Below are 21,829 nucleotides of genomic sequence, written 5' to 3' on the forward strand. Positions count from 1 at the left end.
GTATCACAGGGAAGCGCTGGAAGTAAAAATGTTCGTACTCCATCACGCCACCTCAGCCTGGAGGGACAACTTCCTGCGCATTAAGAAGCTGGTGCTGATCGGAGGACCCGACGACGGCGTCATCACCCCGTGGCAGTCCAGGTTTGATGTTCCCCTTGCATTTGGACATTCCTGACAAGAACGGTTAGATATCAATGACAACACGACGGAACACAAAATGCAGCTTTTACTGTAAATGGAACTTTTATTATTAAAGGAGCAAAAATTCATAAGCTCATATTTTCATAAGTGATTGCCCCTGGTTGGTCGGCCACTCCTGGGAAGATTCACAACTGGTCCATGTTTTTGACATTGGTGGATAATGGCTCTCACTGTGGTTTGTTGGAGTCCCAAAGCTATATTAATAATAAGGAGTTTCATTTAAAAACTGCATTTTTTCAGTTATGTTTTCATTGACTTATATTCAAATCTGAAACATTTCAGTGTGACACACATGCAAAATAAATAATAATAATGAATCATAATTTTAATTGTTTTTAATTTTTGCAGTTTTTATTAGTTTTCATGTTTTTTAAAATTTTGTGTTTGTTTCTCATAATACTACTTAGAATATTTTTTCTTTAAAATTTCAACTTTAAGCTAGTAAAATAATTGTTTCTAATAAATGTAGCATTAATGCATTTTTTTCCAGTTTTTATTTGTTTTCATTGACTTATATTCAAATCTGAAACATTTCAGTGTGACACACATGCAAAATAAATAATAATAATGAATCATAATTTTAAATTTGTAAATTTTTTATTTGTTTCTCATAATACTACTTAGAATATTTTTTCTTTAAAATTTCAACTTTAAGCTAGTAAAATAATTTTTTCTAATAAATGTAGCATTAATGCATTTTTTTCCAGTTTTTATTAGTTTTCATGTTTTTTTAAAATTTTGTGTTTGTTTCTCATAATATTACTTAGAATATTTTTTCTTTAAAATTTCAACTTTAAGCTAGTGAAATATTTTTTTTCTAATAAATGTAGCATTAATGCATTTTTTTCCAGTTTTTATTAGTTTTCATGTTTTTTAAAATTTTGTGTTTGTTTCTCATAATATTACTTAGAATATTTTTTCTTTAAAATTTCAACTTTAAGCTAGTGAAATATTTTTTCTAATAAATGTAGCATTAATGCATTTTTTTCCAGTTTTTATTAGTTTTCATGTTTTTTTTTAATTTTGTGTTTGTTTCTCATAATATTACTTAGAATATTTTTTCTTTAAAATTTCAACTTTAAGCTAGTAAAATATTTTTTTCTAATAAATGTAGCATTAATGCATTTTTTCCCAGTTTTTATTAGTTTTCATGTTTTTTTTTTAATTTTGTGTTTGTTTCTCATAATACTACTTAGAATATTTTTTCTTTAAAATTTCAACTTTAAGCTAGTAAAATAATTTTTTCTAATAAATGTAGCATTAATGCATTTTTTTCCAGTTTTTATTAGTTTTCATGTTTTTTAAAATTTTGTGTTTGTTTCTCATAATATTACTTAGAATATTTTTTCTTTAAAATTTCAACTTTAAGCTAGTAAAATATTTTTTTCTAATAAATGTAGCATTAATGCATTTTTTTCCAGTTTTTATTAGTTTTCATGTTTTTTAAAATTTTGTGTTTGTTTCTCATAATATTACTTACAATATTTTTTCTTTAAAATTTCAACTTTAAGCTAGTAAAATAATTTTTTCTAATAAATGTAGCATTAATGCATTTTTTTCCAGTTTTTATTAGTTTTCATGTTTTTTTTTAAATTTTGTGTTTGTTTCTCATAATATTACTTAGAATATTTTTTCTTTAAAATTTCAACTTTAAGCTAGTAAAATATTTTTTTCTAATAAATGTAGCATTAATGCATTTTTTCCAGTTTTTATTAGTTTTCATGTTTTTTTTTAATTTTGTGTTTGTTTCTCATAATATTACTTAGAATATTTTTTCTTTAAAATTTCAACTTTAAGCTAGTAAAATATTTTTTTTCTAATAAATGTAGCATTAATGCATTTTTTCCAGTTTTTATTAGTTTTCATGTTTTTTTAAATTTTGTGTTTGTTTCTCATAATACTACTTAGAATATTTTTTCTTTAAAATTTCAACTTTAAGCTAGTAAAATAATTTTTTCTAATAAATGTAGCATTAATGCATTTTTTCCCAGTTTTTATTAGTTTTCATGTTTTTTTTTAATTTTGTGTTTGTTTCTCATAATATTACTTAGAATATTTTTTCTTTAAAATTTCAACTTTAAGCTAGTAAAATATTTTTTCTAATAAATGTAGCATTAATGCATTTTTTTCCAGTTTTTATTAGTTTTCATGTTTTTTAAAATTTTGTGTTTGTTTCTCATAATATTACTTAGAATATTTTTTCTTTAAAATTTCAACTTTAAGCTAGTAAAATAATTTTTTCTAATAAATGTAGCATTAATGCAATTTTTTCCATTTTTTATTAGTTTTCATGTTTTTTAAAATTTTGTGTTTGTTTCTCATAATATTACTTAGAATATGTTTTCTTTAAAATTTCAACTTTAAGCTAGTAAAATATTTTTTTCTAATAAATGTAGCATTAATGCATTTTTTCCAGTTTTTATTAGTTTTCATGTTTTTTAAAATTTTGTGTTTGTTTCTCATAATATTACTTAGAATATTTTTTCTTTAAAATTTCAACTTTAAGCTAGTAAAATAATTTTTTCTAATAAATGTAGCATTAATGCATTTTTTTCCAGTTTTTATTAGTTTTCATGTTTTTTTAAATTTTGTGTTTGTTTCTCATAATATTACTTAGAATATTTTTTCTTTAAAATTTCAACTTTAAGCTAGTAAAATAATTTTTTCTAATAAATGTAGCATTAATGCATTTTTTTCCAGTTTTTATTAGTTTTCATGTTTTTTAAAATTTTGTGTTTGTTTCTCATACTACTTAGAATATTTTTTCTTTAAAATTTCAACTTTAAGCTAGTAAAATATTTTTTTCTAATAAATGTAGCATTAATGCATTTTTTTCCAGTTTTTATTAGTTTTCATGTTTTTTTAAATTTTGTGTTTGTTTCTCATAATACTACTTAGAATATTTTTTCTTTAAAATTTCAACTTTAAGCTAGTAAAATAATTTTTTCTAATAAATGTAGCATTAATGCATTTTTTTCCAGTTTTTATTAGTTTTCATGTTTTTTTTAAATTTTGTGTTTGTTTCTCATAATACTACTTAGAATATTTTTTCTTTAAAATTTCAACTTTAAGCTAGTAAAATAATTTTTTCTAATAAATGTAGCATTAATGCATTTTTTTCCAGTTTTTATTAGTTTTCATGTTTTTTTTAATTTTGTGTTTGTTTCTCATAATATTACTTAGAATATTTTTTCTTTAAAATTTCAACTTTAAGCTAGTAAAATAATTTTTTCTAATAAATGTAGCATTAATGCAATTTTTTCCATTTTTTATTAGTTTTCATGTTTTTTAAAATTTTGTGTTTGTTTCTCATAATATTACTTAGAATATGTTTTCTTTAAAATTTCAACTTTAAGCTAGTAAAATATTTTTTTTCTAATAAATGTAGCATTAATGCATTTTTTTCCAGTTTTTATTAGTTTTCATGTTTTTTTAAATTTTGTGTTTGTTTCTCATAATATTACTTGGAATATTTTTTCTTTAAAATTTCAACTTTAAGCCAGTAAAATAATTTTTTCTAATAAATGTAGCATTAATGCATTTTTTTTCCAGTTTTTATTAGTTTTCATGTTTTTTAAAATTTTGTGTTTGTTTCTCATAATATTACTTAGAATATTTTTTCTTTAAAATTTCAACTTTAAGCTAGTAAAATATTTTTTTTCTAATAAATGTAGCATTAATGCAATTTTTGCAAGTTTTTATTAGTTTTCATGTTATTATAATAGTTTTTGAACTTTTTTGTTTGTTTTTCATAACATCACAACGTTTAAAAAAACAATTGTTTTTCTTTAATATTTCAACTTTGTGCTACTAAAATGATTTTTTCTTATAATGGATGTTGTTTTTATTAGTTTTCTTGTTATTTTTTTTTTATTTACAAAAGCACCCGCAGGCTTGGAATGGCCTCTGTGCTGCACATTGAGCACCCTTGTTCTAGCTGTTTTGGGAACATGAAGCATAGTACGTGTCCACATTTCACCACTTATTTGCCTGTTGACATTTTGGAAAAAGAGGATCTTTTTCATAATAAACGTAAACTCAGGTGCAACTAGAGAAGTGCCACTTCCCAAAATAACCGCGGAGGCATGAAAGTGAGATTTTAACACCCGTTTCCTCTTTTCATCAGCCATTTTGGATTCTATGACAACAAAGAGCACGTCGTGGAAATGAGGAACCAGGAGGTACAACATGGACTTTCATGTTTCAACCGCAAAGCACTAATCTATCTGCCTTTACAAAGATGATCATTCCATATTCCATATGATAAAGTTACAGCTTTTTGATTGTGCAAGTGTACCTAATTTTTGTACCTAATCGCCTCTTGAAGCAATTGAGGCAAAATAGCTTGTAGTACTCAACTATAACCAACAGAGGCGCTGTTTAGTAGGTCTCAACTCGTCTCTATGAGCAAACGTTTAGTTTAGTGGTCATAAATATCATCACAAATCACATTTAAAAATGGTTTATTTTACGCATGGTCATTTTTTTTACCTTACTCAGCGACATAGAAGGGTTTATTTTTGACATGTTCTTTGAAATATGCAGTTGTACTTACTGAATGGGTGATTAATCATTGAATTGATCATAAAATACAGATACAGGGGCCACTTTCCTTTTTTTTTATACCAGCCCATGTAGATATGTTTACATGATTTTTTTTATTTTTTATACTGAAAGAAAAAGTTAGTAATTTCTACTTATATTACACATTTTTGCCTTTTATTTTTACAAATATTTTAACTTATTTCTAGTAGATTTTTCCCTCTTAACGTTACCGACTGAATTTATTGCCATATTTTGACTTCATTTTAGTATTATAACGTTTTCCCAACTCAATTTTACACACATTGCAAGTTTTTCTCTGTTATGGTTCTCATATTAGCAAATTTTCTTTTTAATTATTACATTTTAGCTATTTTTTTTCCTACTTTACACTCAAAATTTTCTATTTATTCTTGTAAAGTTACCTCTCTTTTTTCCGTTTTTTGGCTTTTTTGTGTAATTGGTATTTCTCAAAGGTGCCGTGAGCCAATAAAAAACAGCTGCGGGTCACATTTGACCCCCGGGCCACACTTTGGAACCCCTGATCATTAGCGGTACTAATGATAATGATCAGACATCCCTAATTTCTCGGTTATCTTTGTAAAGGCAGCGCCCCTTTCTCAGTTCCTCGCTTTTTGTTCCACTAAAGGACCGTCTTTCCTTTTTGCCTGTTTGTTTAAAAGTTTTACAGGAATGACACGTTCGGACTGAAGACACTGAACACCCGTGGAGATGTGTCGCTGTGCCTCCACTCGGGAGTGAAGCACACCCACTGGCACTCCAACTTCACAGTGTTCAGCAGCTGCATCCAGAAGTGGCTGACTTGACATCAACGCATCTTCACGCTCTGAGAGGAAGACTCTCGATCGCACTGCGTGAACTTCAATGCCGCCAACATGGATGCACGTGATTGATACTGTACAACAGGGGTGTCCAAAGAGCAATCCAGGGGGCCATTTGCAGCCCGTGGATGTATTTTTATTGGCCCGCGGTACATTATAAAAATTTAATTTAACAAGAAAACAGCACATGTCTATACTATGTGCCCTGTGATTGGCTGCCGACCAGTCCAGGGTGTACCCCGCCTCTCGCCCCAAGACACCTGGGATAGGCTCCAGCACCCCCGCAACCCTCGTGAGGAAAAAGCGGTAGAAAATGAATGAATGAATGAATGAAGAAAACAGCACAAATGAAAAAATCAACACTCATCACTTTTACAAGATTAAAGTCAAAATACCAAAAGAAAAAAGCAGGAAAAGTCATTTAATGAGCATCACAGCATTAAAAGGAAAATATTGTCATTTTAATAGTGTAAAGTTGAAATATTAAAGAAAATTTATTAATTTAATTTTTGTAATATTATGAAAAACAAAACACAGCAACAATTAGGTTAAGAAAAAGTTATAATAATTAAATTATTAAATTAAATGACAAAATAATTTTTTTAAACAGTTTTACTATTATATTTCCTCATAATATTACAAGTGTTTTCTCAGGAATCCTTAACTATTTTTGTTAGAATACAACATTCATTCATTATCCCTCACGAGGGTCGCAGCTGGAGCCTATCCCAGCGAGAGGATAGCACACATATAGACAAACAACCATTCACACTCACATTCATACCTATGGACAATTTGGAGTGGCCAATTAACCTAGCATGTTTTTGGGATTGAACTCGGGTCTCCTTGCTGTGAGGTCTGCGCGCTAACCACTCGACCGCCATGCATCCAGAATACAACATATTTCTCTTAATATTTTTATCTCATTCTCATAAAATTACAGATGTTTTTGCCATTTCTGTTTTATTTTGTAATTTTCCATTTCCATTTAAAAAATCTTCTTGGGATATTATGGCTTTATTGTATAACAATTAGACTTTGCCTCAACCACTTTTTTTTTTTTAAAAAAAGACAATTATTTTTGCTTGTTTTTCATAATGTAGTAACAAAATAAAAAAATCTATACATTTTTTGGGTTATTTGTCCTCATAATAAATGTAAAATGACCACTGATTTTTGGTGTTTTTCCTTGTTAAATGATAATTTCCATATTTGGACACCCCTGACTATACATCAATTTTACTGCAGTTTCATTCGTAGTTATGAATAATTTAGACATTTGTGCAATATGTTCTTTTACACCACAATCGGCGGTGGTGTTATACTTCTTGATATTAACAAAAAATGTAATTTAGAGTGATTTGCACACGCTCCTTTGAAGTCTAAAAAGTACACAATGGTTAAAAAAAATACACATTTTCTTACGTTGTTTTCTACATTTTGTTCAGAGGCTAACCTGCGTTGTACCTGTATCAACATTAACGACATTAGCTGTATTCCTAATAAAAGGCAGTATATATATTCAAGGTTTTAAGAATATTTACCGTAAAAGAAAAAGAGACTATGTACCTTATATGTGCTTGTCTTGCTAAAATACTCCACTAACTCCAATTCAAAGACAGTAACGCGGCTGTTTTTACCTTATTGTGTTTTGCTCTCAGATAAATATCGGCAGGGGTGGTTGATGACCACACCGTTACTGCCCCTTAGTGGACATTGGTGGAATTGCCCATTCAAACATTCAAATCACACATTAATGTTCCGTCACCTGTGGAGTTGTTTTAAATATTTTTAGTCTTATGTTAACTTTTGCCTTAAGTTTTACTACTGCATACCGCGTGGGAACATCTTCTTTATATCAGTAAATGGTTATTTTTATGTACATTAATTCAGTCATAGCTCAATTGCATGCTAGCTTTTTAATCCCGCCTCTTGTGGAGGCTAATGTAAGGGAAATTGTACGTCCAAAAGTCAGGATTACAACGATTGGACAAATGAACCACTTCCGCTTGCGGTCACGGGACCCAACAGGTATGTCTGATGACGTCAGCAAGGTGACACCCACCTCCCTGCAGTCTGCGGTTCAGCCGAGTCACTCCAACTGTTGATGTGTTACTCCGCGGGAAACAATTGCTCTTCGTTGAAGATTTCTTGGAGTTTGTCTCGTCCGGCCGGCAGAGCAGCAGTCAGCTCGACGCATTCAAAGGTAACAATAATTCAAGATTGAAAAGTTATACATGTGCCTAAAAAGCTAACTTAGGGGTTGTTTGTTGAATGGACGCACACTTGTTTGAAGGTAACCTCCTACGTGGCTCTATATTGTAAAAGCACGCTGCTTTCAGGTACCCTCGGAACAAGTAGATAAGGACAGACGCTTGTGACAGCTGTTTTCTGTCAAAGTTTGTGTGCGTGTACACTTTTGAGTTGCTTTACAATTGCTATCATGTCCACACGGGGGAGAAAAAGGACATTTTAATGTGGCAGAAGTGACTGTGAGCTCCGGTGATGAGGCGTGAAAGGGAAAAGTTTAGTTCAGGGACACTTCGCCGTCTGCGTGGCCAAAGGTCGACGAACTTGTGACACTTTTCGCTAACAGTTCTTAAGGCAAACAAGGATAGCAAAACATCGTTTTTAGCCCGTCGAGCAAAAGATTAGTGCATTGTTTGGTTTGTGTGTATCGATTACATGATTAGTAATGGAGCAATGTTGAAGCTAACAGTCAACGTCTCTTATTTTGAAATACATTTCGTCATTTCCGCCTAAACGTCTGTCTGAACTTTGTTGATTGAATAAATGAATTCATTCTGTGAAGGCACGCATTAATTCAATGAACTATGTTTATTTTTTTTTCTTATTTCATATCCCGCTCATCAAGATGGCCTCCAGGAGTGCAAATGACTTTTGCCGCATATGTGGAGGTGCTCTTCAGGGAAATCAAAGGCGATGGCTGTTTGGGGGCCAACACAAGAAGGCAGGTCAGCCTCAGACCCCCACAAGGTCCCTGCGTGGAGGAAGCCTATCCGGGTCAACGCCAAGCAGCCCGTGGGGTGAGTGTTAAAGTGGGGTGCCGCGTCATGCTACATGGGATAAACATGTGTCTTCCCTTCTCAGGCAGCATGTTGTCCCTCGGCTCCTCCTCGTCTCTCTCCAAGTCCCAGTTGTCCCTCAACTCCCCTTCCAAAAACACGGATCTGCTGGCAATTCTGACCCACATCGTAGGCCAGCCGGTGGTTCGGGGCGAGGGGCGGGGAGAGTTTGTGTGCGGCAAGTGCATGTGCGTTCTGGAGCGGGTTTTCAAGTTCGATTCGGTCATCGTGAGGGTGAGAAAGCTGTCGTCCGAGCGGCTTCACACGCTGACGCAGGAGCGTGACCGCATTCGACGTTGGGTGCGGCAGATCTACACCCAGAGGCACCCTCACGACGTGTCCAGCCGTTGTAGCACCAGCGAGGAGGACGGCGAGGCGGAGAAGGAGGACTACCGGGACATGCTGAAAGAAAATATGGCTCTATCCGAGTATGAGTGCTGGTCCGAGAAGTGGGACGCGTGTCCGTATTTTATCCGAACGGGTAAAAGATGCAAGAAAGGTCAAAACTGCGAAGGCTGCGACTCTTTGCGGGTGTCTGACTCGGATTACGAGTCCGTGTGTGGCGTTCCTCGCCACGTGCCTTTCCAGCTGCTCTCTCCGCTGCCGTTGTCCCGGGGTAAATCCCACAGCATGCCCCTCCACTGGCAGAGGATCCCATCCGTATGCTCAAGTCCCGCCTCCCTGGCGGCGTCCTCCCGCACCGAGTCCATGCAGTCTCTGGACTCCCTGGACGGCTTGGACCCGTTTGATTCGCTGGCCAATCAGTCAGTCAGCTGCATCCTGCGGGAACTCAGGTGCATGGAAGGAAGGCCTGTCAACTCGCCATCCGGGAGCAAGATTCCAGTCCTGGCCAGGAAGAACAAGAGGCGGCGGTCCAGCGAGGTGACTTCTCCCGCCGTGAGCAGGATCCCGAGCTTTGGCGATGAGGAGAACAAGGAGCGTGAGGACGTTCTCACTGAGTTGAAGGACGAGTTCCTGCCTCTTCATCAGCAGGTGGGTGTGGGCTCGCACAGAGCCTGGAACACTGTGGCGGTTATTGTGTGTAGCTGCTCTATAGGAGTCCACAACTTAATACAAAGGGCATAACAGGTCCCCTTTAATACATCTTCCTGTTTCTGTGTTGAAGGCAGCCTATTTTTAGTCTAAAATTCACATTGAAAGATGTAGTGATGTGTAGTACTCCACACTGGCCACTAGGTGTCAGTAATGTCACTGTATAGTTCAGAGAGATACACAAGCACCAGACTCGATCAACAGGCTTTTATTGTAAGTTTTTGTGATCTCCAGTGAGGCACAGTAATCCCCGATTTTAAAAACACGGGCTACTGTTCCGGCCATAACTCACGCCGAGCTAAAACTCAACTCTGAACCTCAGACCTCACTTCCTGTCCGCCACACACTGGGCTCCGTAACACATACAGCAACACACACGAGTCTTATTCTCTGTTATGCCTACTATATAGGGCAAAACACATTTAAAGGTGACTATAGGGATGTTATTTTATGTCTGGAGGGCTCTAATCATGTTAAAAACCACATTTATAATAGTTTTTCCATGCTCTAACTATGAAAATATTCCATTTCTGAATGGAACTGGAACCAGTTAACAGCAGTGGTTATTGTATTATTTCTTTGCAGTAACTGTAGTCATCTGTGACAGGGAATGCTTGGACTCGGAATATCGCATATATGACATGCAGGAAATTGTGGAATGTGAAGGAAATTGCCGCACTGAAGCAACTCGCTTTTATTGTCGACGTTACCTGAACAGGAGCTGTCAAAGATGCGGCTATAAAATGTCAATATTGACACAGTCGGCTACGTACATCCTGTGGCCCGGCGTAGTTGGACATAAGATCCAGGTTCAACATAAGATCCTTTGTCCCCACCAGAGCAACACTCGCCGGGTCCAGCAAGTCGTCAGGCGCCTGCGAGGGCAACTCGACCAGGCCGAGGCCCGCGTCAGGACCCTGGAGACTGACGTGAAAGTGAGCTCCACGAAGATGAGCGGTGATGGAACGCACGTAAGAGTGCTAGTTGTCTCCGTATTGCCAGTTTGTTATGTAACCCGGGTGGGGGGGGCTCTATGTTTTGGCTAGCTCGGGCGTGGCACCTTATTTTGTTCATTTACTGGTGTAGATCAAACACACACGCATAGACACAGAGTGGAATCTTGCCAGACCAGTGGAGTTTGCCCTGGGCTGAGCAGCCAGGATGTTTGTTATCGACGAGGAGGACAAAAGAGGCATTCACATGACTGACGGGCATCTGACTGTCAGTTGGAAGATTATTCAAGAACGTGTCAATGCAACGCTTTAAACCAGTTGGGTAACCGCAAATGTTTGCGTTGCAGATTTACTGCCGATGAGCATTTGCGTGAAAAGGCGCTCTCCTGTCATTAGCATTTACATTTTCAAACACCGTGCAGTAGTAGTAGTAATTAACCGCTGTGGCTGTAGGCGACCTCCTGATGGTTTTTTTTTTAAACCTGACGATATTCATTCATTTTCTACCGCTTTTCCTCACGAGGGTCGCAGGACGGTCGGACCAAATGTAAACACTCCAACTAACACCTCTATTCAATTAACCGCTGTGGCTGTAGGCGACCTCCTGATGTGTTTTTTTTTTTCATTCATTCATTCATTTTCTACCGCTTTTCCTCACGAGGGTCGCAGGACGGTCGGACCAAATGTAAACACTCCAACTAACACCTCTATTCAATTAACCGCTGTGGCTGTAGGCGACCTCCTGATGTGTTTTTTTTTAAACCTGACGACTTTCATTCATTTTCTACCGCTTTTCCTCACGAGGGTCGCAGGACGGTCGGACCAAATGTAAACACTCCAACTAACACCTCTATTCAATTAACCACTGTGGCTGTAGGCGGCCTCCTGATGTGTTTTTTTAAAACCTGACGATATTCATTCATTTTCTACCACTTTTCCTCATGAGGGTCGCAGGACGGTCAGACCAAATGTAAACACTCCAACTAACACCTCTATTCAATTAACCGCTGTGGCTGTAGGCGACCTCCTGATGTGTTTTTTTTTTTAAACCTGACGATATTCATTCATTCATTTTCTACCGGTTTTCCTCACGAGGGTCGCAGGACGGTCGGACCAAATGTAAACACTCCGACTAACACCTCTATTCAATTAACCGCTGTGGCTGTAGGCGACCTCCTGATGTGATTTTTTTTCATTCATTCATTCATTTTCTACCGCTTTTCCTCACGAGGGTCGCAGGACGGTCGGACCAAATGTAAACACTCCAACTAACACCTCTATTCAATTAACCGCTGTGGCTGTAGGCGACCTCCTGATGTGTTTTTTTTTTTAACCTGACGATATTCATTCATTCATTCATTCATTTTCTACCGCTTTTCCTCACGAGGGTCGCAGGACGGTCGGACCAAATGTAAACACTCCAACTAACACCTCTATTCAATTAACCGCTGTGGCTGTAGGCGACCTCCTTATGTGTTTTTTTTTTAAACCTGACGATATTCATTCATTCATTCATTTTCTGCCGCTTTTCCTCACGAGGGTCGCAGGACGGTCGGACCAAATGTAAACACTCCGACTAACACCTCTATTCAATTAACCGCTGTGGCTGTAGGCGACCTTCTGATGTGTTTTTTTTTAAACCTGACGATATTCATTCATTTTCTACCGCTTTTCCTCACGAGGGTCGCAGGACGGTCGGACCAAATGTAAACACTCCAACTAACACCTCTATTCAATTAACTGCTGTGGCTGTAGGCGACCTCCTGATGTGTTTTTTTTTTTTAAACCTGACGATATTCATTCATTCATTTTCTACCGCTTTTCCTCACGAGGGTCGCAGGACGGTCGGACCAAATGTAAACACTCCAACTAACACCTCTATTCAATTAACCGCTGTGGCTGTAGGCGACCTCCTGATGTGTTTTTTTTAAACCTGACGATATTCATTCATTTTCTACTGCTTTTCCTCACGAGGGTCGCAGGACGGTCGGACCAAATGTAAACACTCCAACTAACACCTCTATTCAATTAACCGCTGTGGCTGTAGGCGACCTCCTGATGTGTTTTTTTTTAAACCTGACGATATTCATTCATTTTCTACCACTTTTCCTCACGAGGGTCGCAGGACGGTCGGACCAAATGTAAAAACTCCAACTAACACCTCTATTCAATTAACCGCTGTGGCTGTAGGCGACCTCCTGATGTGTTTTTTTTTTTAAACCTGACGATATTCATTCATTCATTTTCTACCGGTTTTCCTCACGAGGGTCGCAGGACGGTCGGACCAAATGTAAACACTCCAACTAACACCTCTATTCAATTAACCGCTGTGGCTGTAGGCGACCTCCTGATGTGTTTTTTTTTAAACCTGACGATATTCATTCATTTTCTACCACTTTTCCTCACGAGGGTCGCAGGACGGTCGGACCAAATGTAAACACTCCAACTAACACCTCTATTCAATTAACCACTGTGGCTGTAGGCGGCCTCCTGATGTGTTTTTTTTAAACCTGACGATATTCATTCATTTTCTACCACCTTTCCTCACGAGGGTCGCAGGACGGTCGGACCAAATGTAAACACTCCGACTAACACCTCTATTCAATTAACCGCTGTGGCTGTAGGCGACCTCCTGATGTGTTTTTTTTTAACCTGACGATATTCATTCATTTTCTACCACTTTTCCTCACGAGGGTCGCAGGACGGTCGGACCAAATGTAAACACTCCAACTAACACCTCTATTCAATTAACCGCTGTGGCTGTAGGCGACCTCCTGATGTGTTTTTTTTTTCATTCATTCATTCATTTTCTACCGCTTTTCCTCACGAGGGTCGCAGGACGGTCAGACCAAATGTAAACACTCTAACTAACACCTCTATTCAGTTAACCGCTGTGGCTGTAGGCGACCTCCTGATGGGTTTTTTTTTTAAACCTGACGATATTCATTCATTCATTCATTTTCTACCGCTTTTCCTCACGAGGGTCGCAGGACGGTCGGACCAAATGTAAACACTCCAACTAACACCTCTATTCAATTAACCGCTGTGGCTGTAGGCGACCTCCTGATGTGTTTTTTTTTTTCATTCATTCATTCATTTTCTACCGCTTTTCCTCACGAGGGTCGCAGGACGGTCAGACCAAATGTAAACACTCTAACTAACACCTCTATTCAGTTAACCGCTGTGGCTGTAGGCGACCTCCTGATGGGTTTTTTTTTTAAACCTGACCATATTCATTCATTCATTCATTTTCTACCGCTTTTCCTCACGAGGGTCGCAGGACGGTCGGACCAAATGTAAACACTCCAACTAACACCTCTATTCAATTAACCGCTGTGGCTGTAGGCGACCTCCTGATGTGTTTTTTTTTAACCTGACGATATTCATTCATTCATTTTCTACCGCTTTTCCTCACGAGGGTCGCAGGACGGTCGGACCAAATGTAAACACTCCAACTAACACCTCTATTCAATTAACCGCTGTGGCTGTAGGCGACCTCCTGATGTGTTTTTTTAAAACCTGACGATATTCATTCATTTTCTACCACTTTTCCTCACGAGGGTCGCAGGACGGTCGGACCAAATGTAAACACTCCAACTAACACCTCTATTCAATTAACCGCTGTGGCTGTAGGCGACCTCCTGATGTGTTTTTTTTTTAAACCTGACGATATTCATTCATTCATTTTCTACCGCTTTTCCTCACGAGGGTCGCAGGACGGTCGGACCAAATGTAAACACTCCAACTAACACCTCTATTCAATTAACCGCTGTGGCTGTAGGCGACCTCCTGATGTGTTTTTTCTTTAAACCTGACGATATTGAGTAGTATAATTTATCAGATTTTTTTTCTTCAACACAACATCAAAAAGCATCAGTCAAAGAAGTCAATACAAGTTATGTTCTCCTTTACACTTTCTCATGCACTCCAAATTATTATTAAAATTTCAAATAATCATCTTGTTACACAGAATGACGTCCTTTGCGCTTCCGAGTATTTACGGTAAAACCCATTTCTTTGGTCATGAGTCGGTAACGTTTCTTTGACTCCTCTTTTGATTTTTCTTCAGTTTCTGCCGGAGGAAAACGCCGCCTCTGTGCTGCCTCGCCTGGCTCACTCCCTGCACAGCCGCCATCGTGTGATCCAGGTGAGTGACGACAACGGACTGACTTTGTGCAGTTGTGTTTGCCTTTAAACGCCTGGCAACCTTGTGTTTGACATGCTTGAACACTTCAGTTTATGGTAGTAATTATCGTGTGGCACCGGGCCCATTACGTACCAGAATAACTACACGACTCGCTCATTGCTGACTCATGGAGCTAATGTGCTAAATGATCGTGTATGTGTGTGCGTGTGTGTGTGTGTGTGTGTCGACTCTCAGGAGTGCATGGCTGTGATCAGAAGACTGTGTGTGGAGGGAGAAGGAAGAGGCGGCGTCGTGCTCGCTGAGGAAATCATCAACAAACTGTGCGAGAACCTGAAAGAAATCCTCATTGACGAGAAGGTTAGTGGACGCAATGAAAGGACATCACAAGACTTGCACACTATCCTATACTACAGTAAACCTCGCATATATCGGACTCGGATATATCGGAAATTCGCTCACAACGGACAGATAAAAAAGAAGCGATTTTTCTGTAATGCATTTGCAATAAAAATTCATTGCATAAATCGGAAAGACGGTCCTTTAGTGGAACAAAAAGCGAGGAACTGAGAAAGGGGCGCTGCCTTTACAAAGATAACCGAGAAATTAGGGATGTCTGATCATTATCATTAGTACCGCTTATGATCAGGGGTTCCAAAGTGTGGCCCGGGGGTCAAATGTGACCCGCAGCTGTTTTTTAATGGCTCATCGCACCTTTGAGAAATACCAATTACACAAAAAAGCCAAAAAACGGAAAAAAGAGAGGTAACTTTACAAGAATAAATAGAAAATTTTGAGTGTAAAGTAGGAAAAAAAATAGCTAAAATGTAATAATTAAAAAGAAAATTTGCTAATATGAGAACCATAACAGAGAAAAACTTGCAATGTGTGTAAAATTGAGTTGGGAAAACGTTATAATACTAAAATGAAGTCAAAATATGGCAATAAATTCAGTCGGTAACGTTAAGAGGGAAAAATCTACTAGAAATAAGTTAAAATATTTGTAAAAATAAAAGGCAAAAATGTGTAATATAAGTAGAAATTACTAACTTTTTCTTTCAGTATAAAAAATAAAAAAAATCATGTAAACATATCTACATGGGCTGGTATAAAAAAAAGGAAAGTGGCCCCTGTATCTGTATTTTATGATCAATTCAATGATTAATCACCCATTCAGTAAGTACAACTGCATATTTCAAAGAACATGTCAAAAATAAACCCTTCTATGTCGCTGAGTAAGGTAAAAAAAATGACCATGCGTAAAATAAACCATTTTTAAATGTGATTTGTGATGATATTTATGACCACTAAACTAAACGTTTGCTCATAGAGACGAGTTGAGACCTACTAAACAGCGCCTCTGTTGGTTATAGTTGAGTACTACAAGCTATTTTGCCTCAATTGCTTCAAGAGGCGATTAGGTACAAAAATTAGGTACACTTGCACAATCAAAAAGCTGTAACTTTATCATATGGAATATGGAATGATCATCTTTGTAAAGGCAGATAGATTAGTGCTTTGCGGTTGAAACATGAAAGTCCATGTCGGTAACATTAAGAGGGAAAAATCTACTAGAAATAAGTTAAAATATTTGTAAAAATAAAAGGCAAAAATGTGTAATATAAGTAGAAATTACTAACTTTTTCTTTCAGTATAAAAAATCATTTAAACATACAGTAAACCTCGGATATATCGGACTCGGATATTTCGGAAATTGGCTCACAACGGACAGATAAAAAAGAAGCGATTTTTCTGTAATGCATTTCCAATAAAAATTCATTGCATAAATCGGATTTTTTATAACGGATTTGGCCTATTTCGGACAAAATCTCCAGTCCCGTTCCAATGCATTTCCATGAAATTTCCCTCGCATATATCGGATGGCCGCATCGTGGCGCTCCGATTCGCCGAATCGTGACAGGCCGCTATACGACGTCATTTGCAGCGTTTGCAGCGTTGCCTGCGCGTCCAGGTACATTGGAAACATAGTCAAGGAAGTGCCTTTTTATAACGGATAAAATCCCATTTACGCATATACCGGATATAAATCCCATATATGCGTAAAACGGACATTTTCCGGTATACGCATATAACGGATTTCGCTTATATCGGACAAAACCAGTGGGAACAATTGAATCCGATATATCCGAGGTTTACTGTATATTCTACACACTATCCTACCCCCCCTATTCCTGACTCTGTGGATTAATTGTTCTGTTTATTGTGCAAGGCGGTGGTTATCATTTCCAACCAGCAGGAGGCGCAATTGCGTTAATGACATGAATTTGCTTGCGGTTGGTTTGGCAGGGCTTTTGACTTTGGATTATTTCCAGTCCTTTTTCTGCACGTTAGGGGCAGGAATTTTTCACATCGTGAATTTATGACGGTCCCCCCCAAAAATTGTCGAGGAAATACGGCATTAATTAAATGACACGTTTTTATTCTGCGCCTATTTCATTATTCCTTTCATTGTTATTTTCTAAATAATTGTTTTGGAGTTGAGTGGAGGCCACAGAAAGGTTCGACTGTCCCCACCCCCACCCCCCTGGCATCTCTGTGTGGAGTTTGCATGTTCTCCCCGTGCATGCGTGGGTTTTCTCCGGGTACTCCGGTTTCCTCCCACATTCCAAAAACATGCTAGGTTAATTAGTAACTCCAAATTGTCCATAGGTATGAATGTGAGTGTGAATGGTTGTTTGTCTATATGTGCCCTGTGATTGGCTGGCCACCAGTCCAGGGTGGACCCCGCCTCTCGCCCCAAGACAGCTGGGATAGGCTCCAGCACCCCCCATGACCCTTGTGAGGAAAAGCGGTAGAAAATCAATGAATGAGTTCTCCTCCTCATTTGTGTGGAAGTGGTAAATTTTGGCTTCTTATTTTGTCTTTCCCCACCCTCGGCCATCTCTGTGTGGAGTTTGCATGTTCTCCCCGTGCATGCGTGGGTTTTCTCCGGGTACTCCGGTTTCCTCCCACATTCCAAAAACATGCTAGGTTAATTAGCCACTCCAAATTGTCCATAGGTATGAATGTGAGTGTGAATGGTTGTTTGTCTATATGTGCCCTGTGATTGGCCGGCCACCAGTCCAGGGTGGACCCCGCCTCTCGCCCCAAGACAGCTGGGATAGGCTCCAGCATGCAAGCCCGCGGCCCTCATGAGGGTAATCGGTATAGAAAATATATGGATGGATGTTTGGAGCTGAAGTTTTGGGTCCCAGCGTCTTCCAGCTACTATACATGTATCTGGCGCCATCTAGTGGACAACAAAAATACTTGCACGCCACAAAAGAAGAATAGAATACAATGCACGGTCCCTACAAGAAAAGTACCATTCTTTTGCACTATAATTGCTATAATTGAAGAACCACAGTGTCACAAATCTGATATGTGACTATTTTTGTGTGAATTTTCCACAGGCCGCCATGAAGAGTTTGTCATCTGAATTGGCCGAGAAAGAAAAGCATCTGGAGGAAGAGGTGTCTTCACTAAGGAAAGCCGCAGGAGACCGCGAGATGGACCTGGACACACTAAACACGGTGCTCCAGGGCAACCAGGACGTTATCAACGTAAGTTTTCCCTTAAAACAAAGAACAAGTCAGGCTTATATAATGCAGACAGTGTTCACACATGACTCCACTGGAGGTTTTTGTCATATATTTTGTCCCAGCAGGGTCTTCGGATGGCTCTGGATGAGAAGGAACATCACCTGCAAGAGGTGGAGAAGGAGAGGGAGGTGTGGAGGCAGCGGGACAGGGCGCTCGCTGCCACCATAGAGGAGAAGGAGGCGCTCATCCACGTCCTCAAGGTGGAGCTAGAGAGCTGTCAGAGTGCCGTTGAGGTAAAAAAAAAACAAAAACTATTTAACTGTCTTGATGTTCAATGGACGGCGTTCCCATGCGGGTTCATCGTGTTCGCCAGGCTCTGTCGGATTCTGTGATTTGCCAAGGCTTGGCAGGGGGCGGAGCTGAAGCAGCTCTGGCTTCGCAGCTGAAGGAGAAGCAGAGTCACCTGGCCGCCTTGCTGAAGGAGCGAGAGGGACACAGCGCCGCCTTGTGCCAGGAGGTCACCAAGCTCAGCGCCACCCTGAAGGAGTACCGGACTGTTGTTGAGGTCAGACAAGCGTTCAAGTGCCGTACGTATTCCATTTTGTTCCATCATATCTACACTTCCTGTTTTTGCGGGTGTCAGAGTCAGCAGGAGAAGCATACTCGGACCATGTCCTCGCTGTCGGCTCAGCTCAGTAACACCAGGCGGGCGTTGTGTGAGGAAGAGAAGCGACGGAAGGAGGCGGACAGAACACGCCTGAACCAGCGAGAGGACGCTGAGCGAGCAGAGAGGAAACTGAGAGCCAGCCTGGAGAAGAGAGACCAACTCATAGAGGTAGGTCGGTACGATTCTGTAGAAAGATGACATTTATCGTCTTGATGCCAAAATAGATGAGTATTGATAAAAGAATACATTTGATCCAAATACGGTAGTTCAGCCTCCATGGAGTATTGAGCAAGGCATTATCTCCCACGTAGCAAATCCTCCGGGATGCTGAGGAGCGGGACCATCAGTTTGTGGAGGAGATGCAGTTCAACTTGCAGAAGAAACATGACGAGCGCTTGTGAAACTCAGGATGGCCAAATTAGCACTTTAGGCACCAGCTTTTACTGACAATATCGTACTTGGCGTATAATGGTGGTGTGTGTTTCTATTTAATTCCGCAAGATTGCACAAAGAGATGCTGGGTTCTGGTAGAACCCGCAGGGAACTCTGAGCTTTGATTGTCAGCTACTGCCTTTATGGAAAAAGCTTGATTTAAAAGATTAGCACTTATCACTGTATGTGTACAGTCATTGATTTTTGAATGTCATCGGTCTCACGCTGGATGTAGTGATACATTGATTTGACGCTACATTCTCTGAATTATAACCTTCTGTCTTTTGTCTTTTTTTGTTTGCAGTTTGGCACAAAAACAGTCTTTAAGAACTTTGCGCCCCTGCTTTCAGATTTCTATTTGAGGATGTATTTTTCAGTGTTTTTTCTTGTATTTGGGGTTTTTTTTGTTTTGTTTTTTAGCTCAAGAGAATTAAATACTCTGATCCAAAATGGCGTTTTCTTGTTTATTTTGTTTACGTGTATGGCGCTTGAAGGCCACCTCAAACTTCCTGATACTGACGTCATTATGCCTACCATCCAATCACCAAATAGCTGGAGTTTCAGGTTACTTCCTGGTACTGACGTCATTATCCCTACCAACCAATCACCAAATAGCTGGAGTTTCAGGTTACTTCCTGGTTGTTGCTACGCTACCACAACACTTTGGGGCGGGCAAATAAGTTCGCAAAACAACCACTAAGTGTCTTTTTAAGGTTAAAATTCACTTAAGCAGGGGATGACAGACGAAAGAATGAAGCTCCAGGTGGTTCCGCTCGGTTCTATCACCATAGGCCCGAAGTCCTGGCGCGACAGTACCGTTCGCTCCATCCGACGTGCAGAGCAACTCGTGCGGCAGACCCGAGCTGGCCCACCCGCTACCTGCGTCCAGCCCCGGAACTACAGCGCCTCAGCTGGTCACAAGGCGAAGTGCAGCGACAACATGCAATCCAACGAAGGAAGAAATAAGCTGCCAAGATCTCAAACTGCAAAGTCAACGGTGAGAAAATGTTTGAGCATGGAATGTTTAGTGTTCAAGTACACATTTAAAGTAAAATAATATTAGAAAAACATTTGAATATCCCAATATCTGATTCAAATCTGATCTTCACAGGGGATGCCAATGGCTCCATTCCCACCCTCCAGCTTGCGTGAGCAGTGTGCAGCAGCCAGCGTGGCGGTGGCCAGCGAGTACATGCGCCAGGTGCGAGACGTGGAGGTCCGGCTGCGCAGACAGGCGGGCAGGGTGAACCAGGAGGTCGTCAAGCTGGAGAAGGAGAAAGGTCACCTGCAGAAGATGCTGCACAGCCTCCAAACCAGTTTGGAGGTCAACAGGCGGAGCTCTGAGAGGAGAACCAAGAGGCCTGCCTTCTCTGAGACGGTGGGCTTAAAATAATGGAATGTAACTTAAAGTATGTTGTCGAAATTCAATTACATTTCCCGAAACTTTTGGCAATTTGACACTTTTTGTGAGTTTGAAATGTACTTTTTAAAAGTAGAATTTCTTTGTGAATGTATTTGAAATACTCTTACAGGTAGAACCCTCATAAAAGTACTCATTTTCAATTGAAAAATAAAATCAAAATAATAATAGAAAAAATGATAACTAAATACAAGTAGATCCAAAGTCAATACAGTAAACCTCGGATATATCGGATTCAATTGTTCCCACTGGTTTTGTCCGATATAAGCGAAATCCGTTATATGCGTATACCGGAAAATGTCCGTTTTACGCATATATCGGATTTATATCCGGTATATGCGTAAATGGGATTTTATCCGTTATAAAAAGGCACTTCCTTGACTATGTTTCCAATGTACCTGGACGCGCAGGCAACGCTGCAAACGCTGCAAATGACGTCGTATAGCGGCCTGTCACGATTCGGCGAATCGGAGCGCCACGATGCGGCCATCCGATATATGCGAGGGAAATTTCATGGAAATGCATTGGAACGGGACTGGAGATTTTGTCCGAAATAGGCGAAATCCGTTATAAAAAATCCGATATTCATTCATTCATTTTCTACCGCTTTTCCTCACGAGGGTCGCGGGGGGTGCTGGAGCCTATCCCAGCTGTCTTCGGGCGAGAGGCGGGGTACACCCTGGACTGGTCGCCAGCCAATCACAGGGTACATATAGACAAACAACCATTCACACTCACATTCATACCTATGGACAATTTGGAGTCGCCAATTAACCTAGCATGTTTTTGGAATGTGGGAGGAAACCGGAGTACCCGGAGAAAACATGCAAACTCCACACAGAGATGGCCGAGGGTGGGAATTGAACCCTGGTCTCCTAGCTGTGAGGTCTGCGCGCATTAAAAAAAAAAAAAAAAAAAAAAAAAAAAACCTTTAACTGTATTATGGA

The 21,829-nt window shown here is 39.2% G+C and overlaps 3 protein-coding genes across 4 annotated transcripts in view; all 3 read left to right on the plus strand.

Moving 5' to 3' along the window:
* The window catches only part of LOC131105616 (lysosomal thioesterase PPT2-A-like), an 11,240-nt gene extending 4,177 nt beyond the window's left edge, over positions 1-7,063 (plus strand). The window contains exons 6-8 of the mRNA XM_058053951.1: positions 57-141; positions 4,328-4,382; positions 5,427-7,063. Of these exons, the coding sequence (XP_057909934.1) occupies positions 57-141; positions 4,328-4,382; positions 5,427-5,570 (284 nt within the window). The 3' untranslated portion in view covers positions 5,571-7,063. The remainder of the gene's footprint in view (positions 1-56; positions 142-4,327; positions 4,383-5,426) is intronic.
* Positions 7,064-7,529: 466 nt separating this feature from the next.
* Positions 7,530-19,905, plus strand: si:ch73-95l15.5 (uncharacterized). Of its 2 annotated transcripts, none has more exons than XM_058053948.1 (11): positions 7,530-7,791; positions 8,461-8,632; positions 8,697-9,664; positions 10,564-10,695; positions 14,747-14,824; positions 15,059-15,181; positions 18,235-18,384; positions 18,486-18,656; positions 18,737-18,928; positions 19,007-19,198; positions 19,342-19,905. In XM_058053948.1, the coding sequence occupies exons 1-11, from the start codon at positions 7,693-7,695 to the stop codon at positions 19,429-19,431; spliced, it is 2,367 nt and encodes a 788-aa protein (XP_057909931.1). In that variant the 5' UTR covers positions 7,530-7,692; the 3' UTR covers positions 19,432-19,905. The 2 variants fall into 2 exon arrangements, with proteins under 2 accessions (XP_057909931.1, XP_057909933.1); XM_058053950.1 differs by having other exon boundaries at positions 7,536-7,791; positions 18,489-18,656; positions 19,342-19,903.
* Positions 19,906-20,111: 206 nt separating this feature from the next.
* tektl1 (tektin like 1) lies at positions 20,112-21,734 on the plus strand. The gene is made up of 2 exons (XM_058053982.1): positions 20,112-20,459; positions 20,574-21,734. Exons 1-2 carry the CDS (start codon positions 20,199-20,201, stop codon positions 20,853-20,855), a joined length of 543 nt encoding a protein of 180 aa, XP_057909965.1. The 5' UTR covers positions 20,112-20,198; the 3' UTR covers positions 20,856-21,734.
* The last annotated feature ends 95 nt before the right edge of the window (positions 21,735-21,829 follow it).

The sequence above is a fragment of the Doryrhamphus excisus genome, chromosome 17 (genome assembly GCF_030265055.1).
Source record: "Doryrhamphus excisus isolate RoL2022-K1 chromosome 17, RoL_Dexc_1.0, whole genome shotgun sequence".
NCBI classification, from domain to species: domain Eukaryota; kingdom Metazoa; phylum Chordata; class Actinopteri; order Syngnathiformes; family Syngnathidae; genus Doryrhamphus; species Doryrhamphus excisus.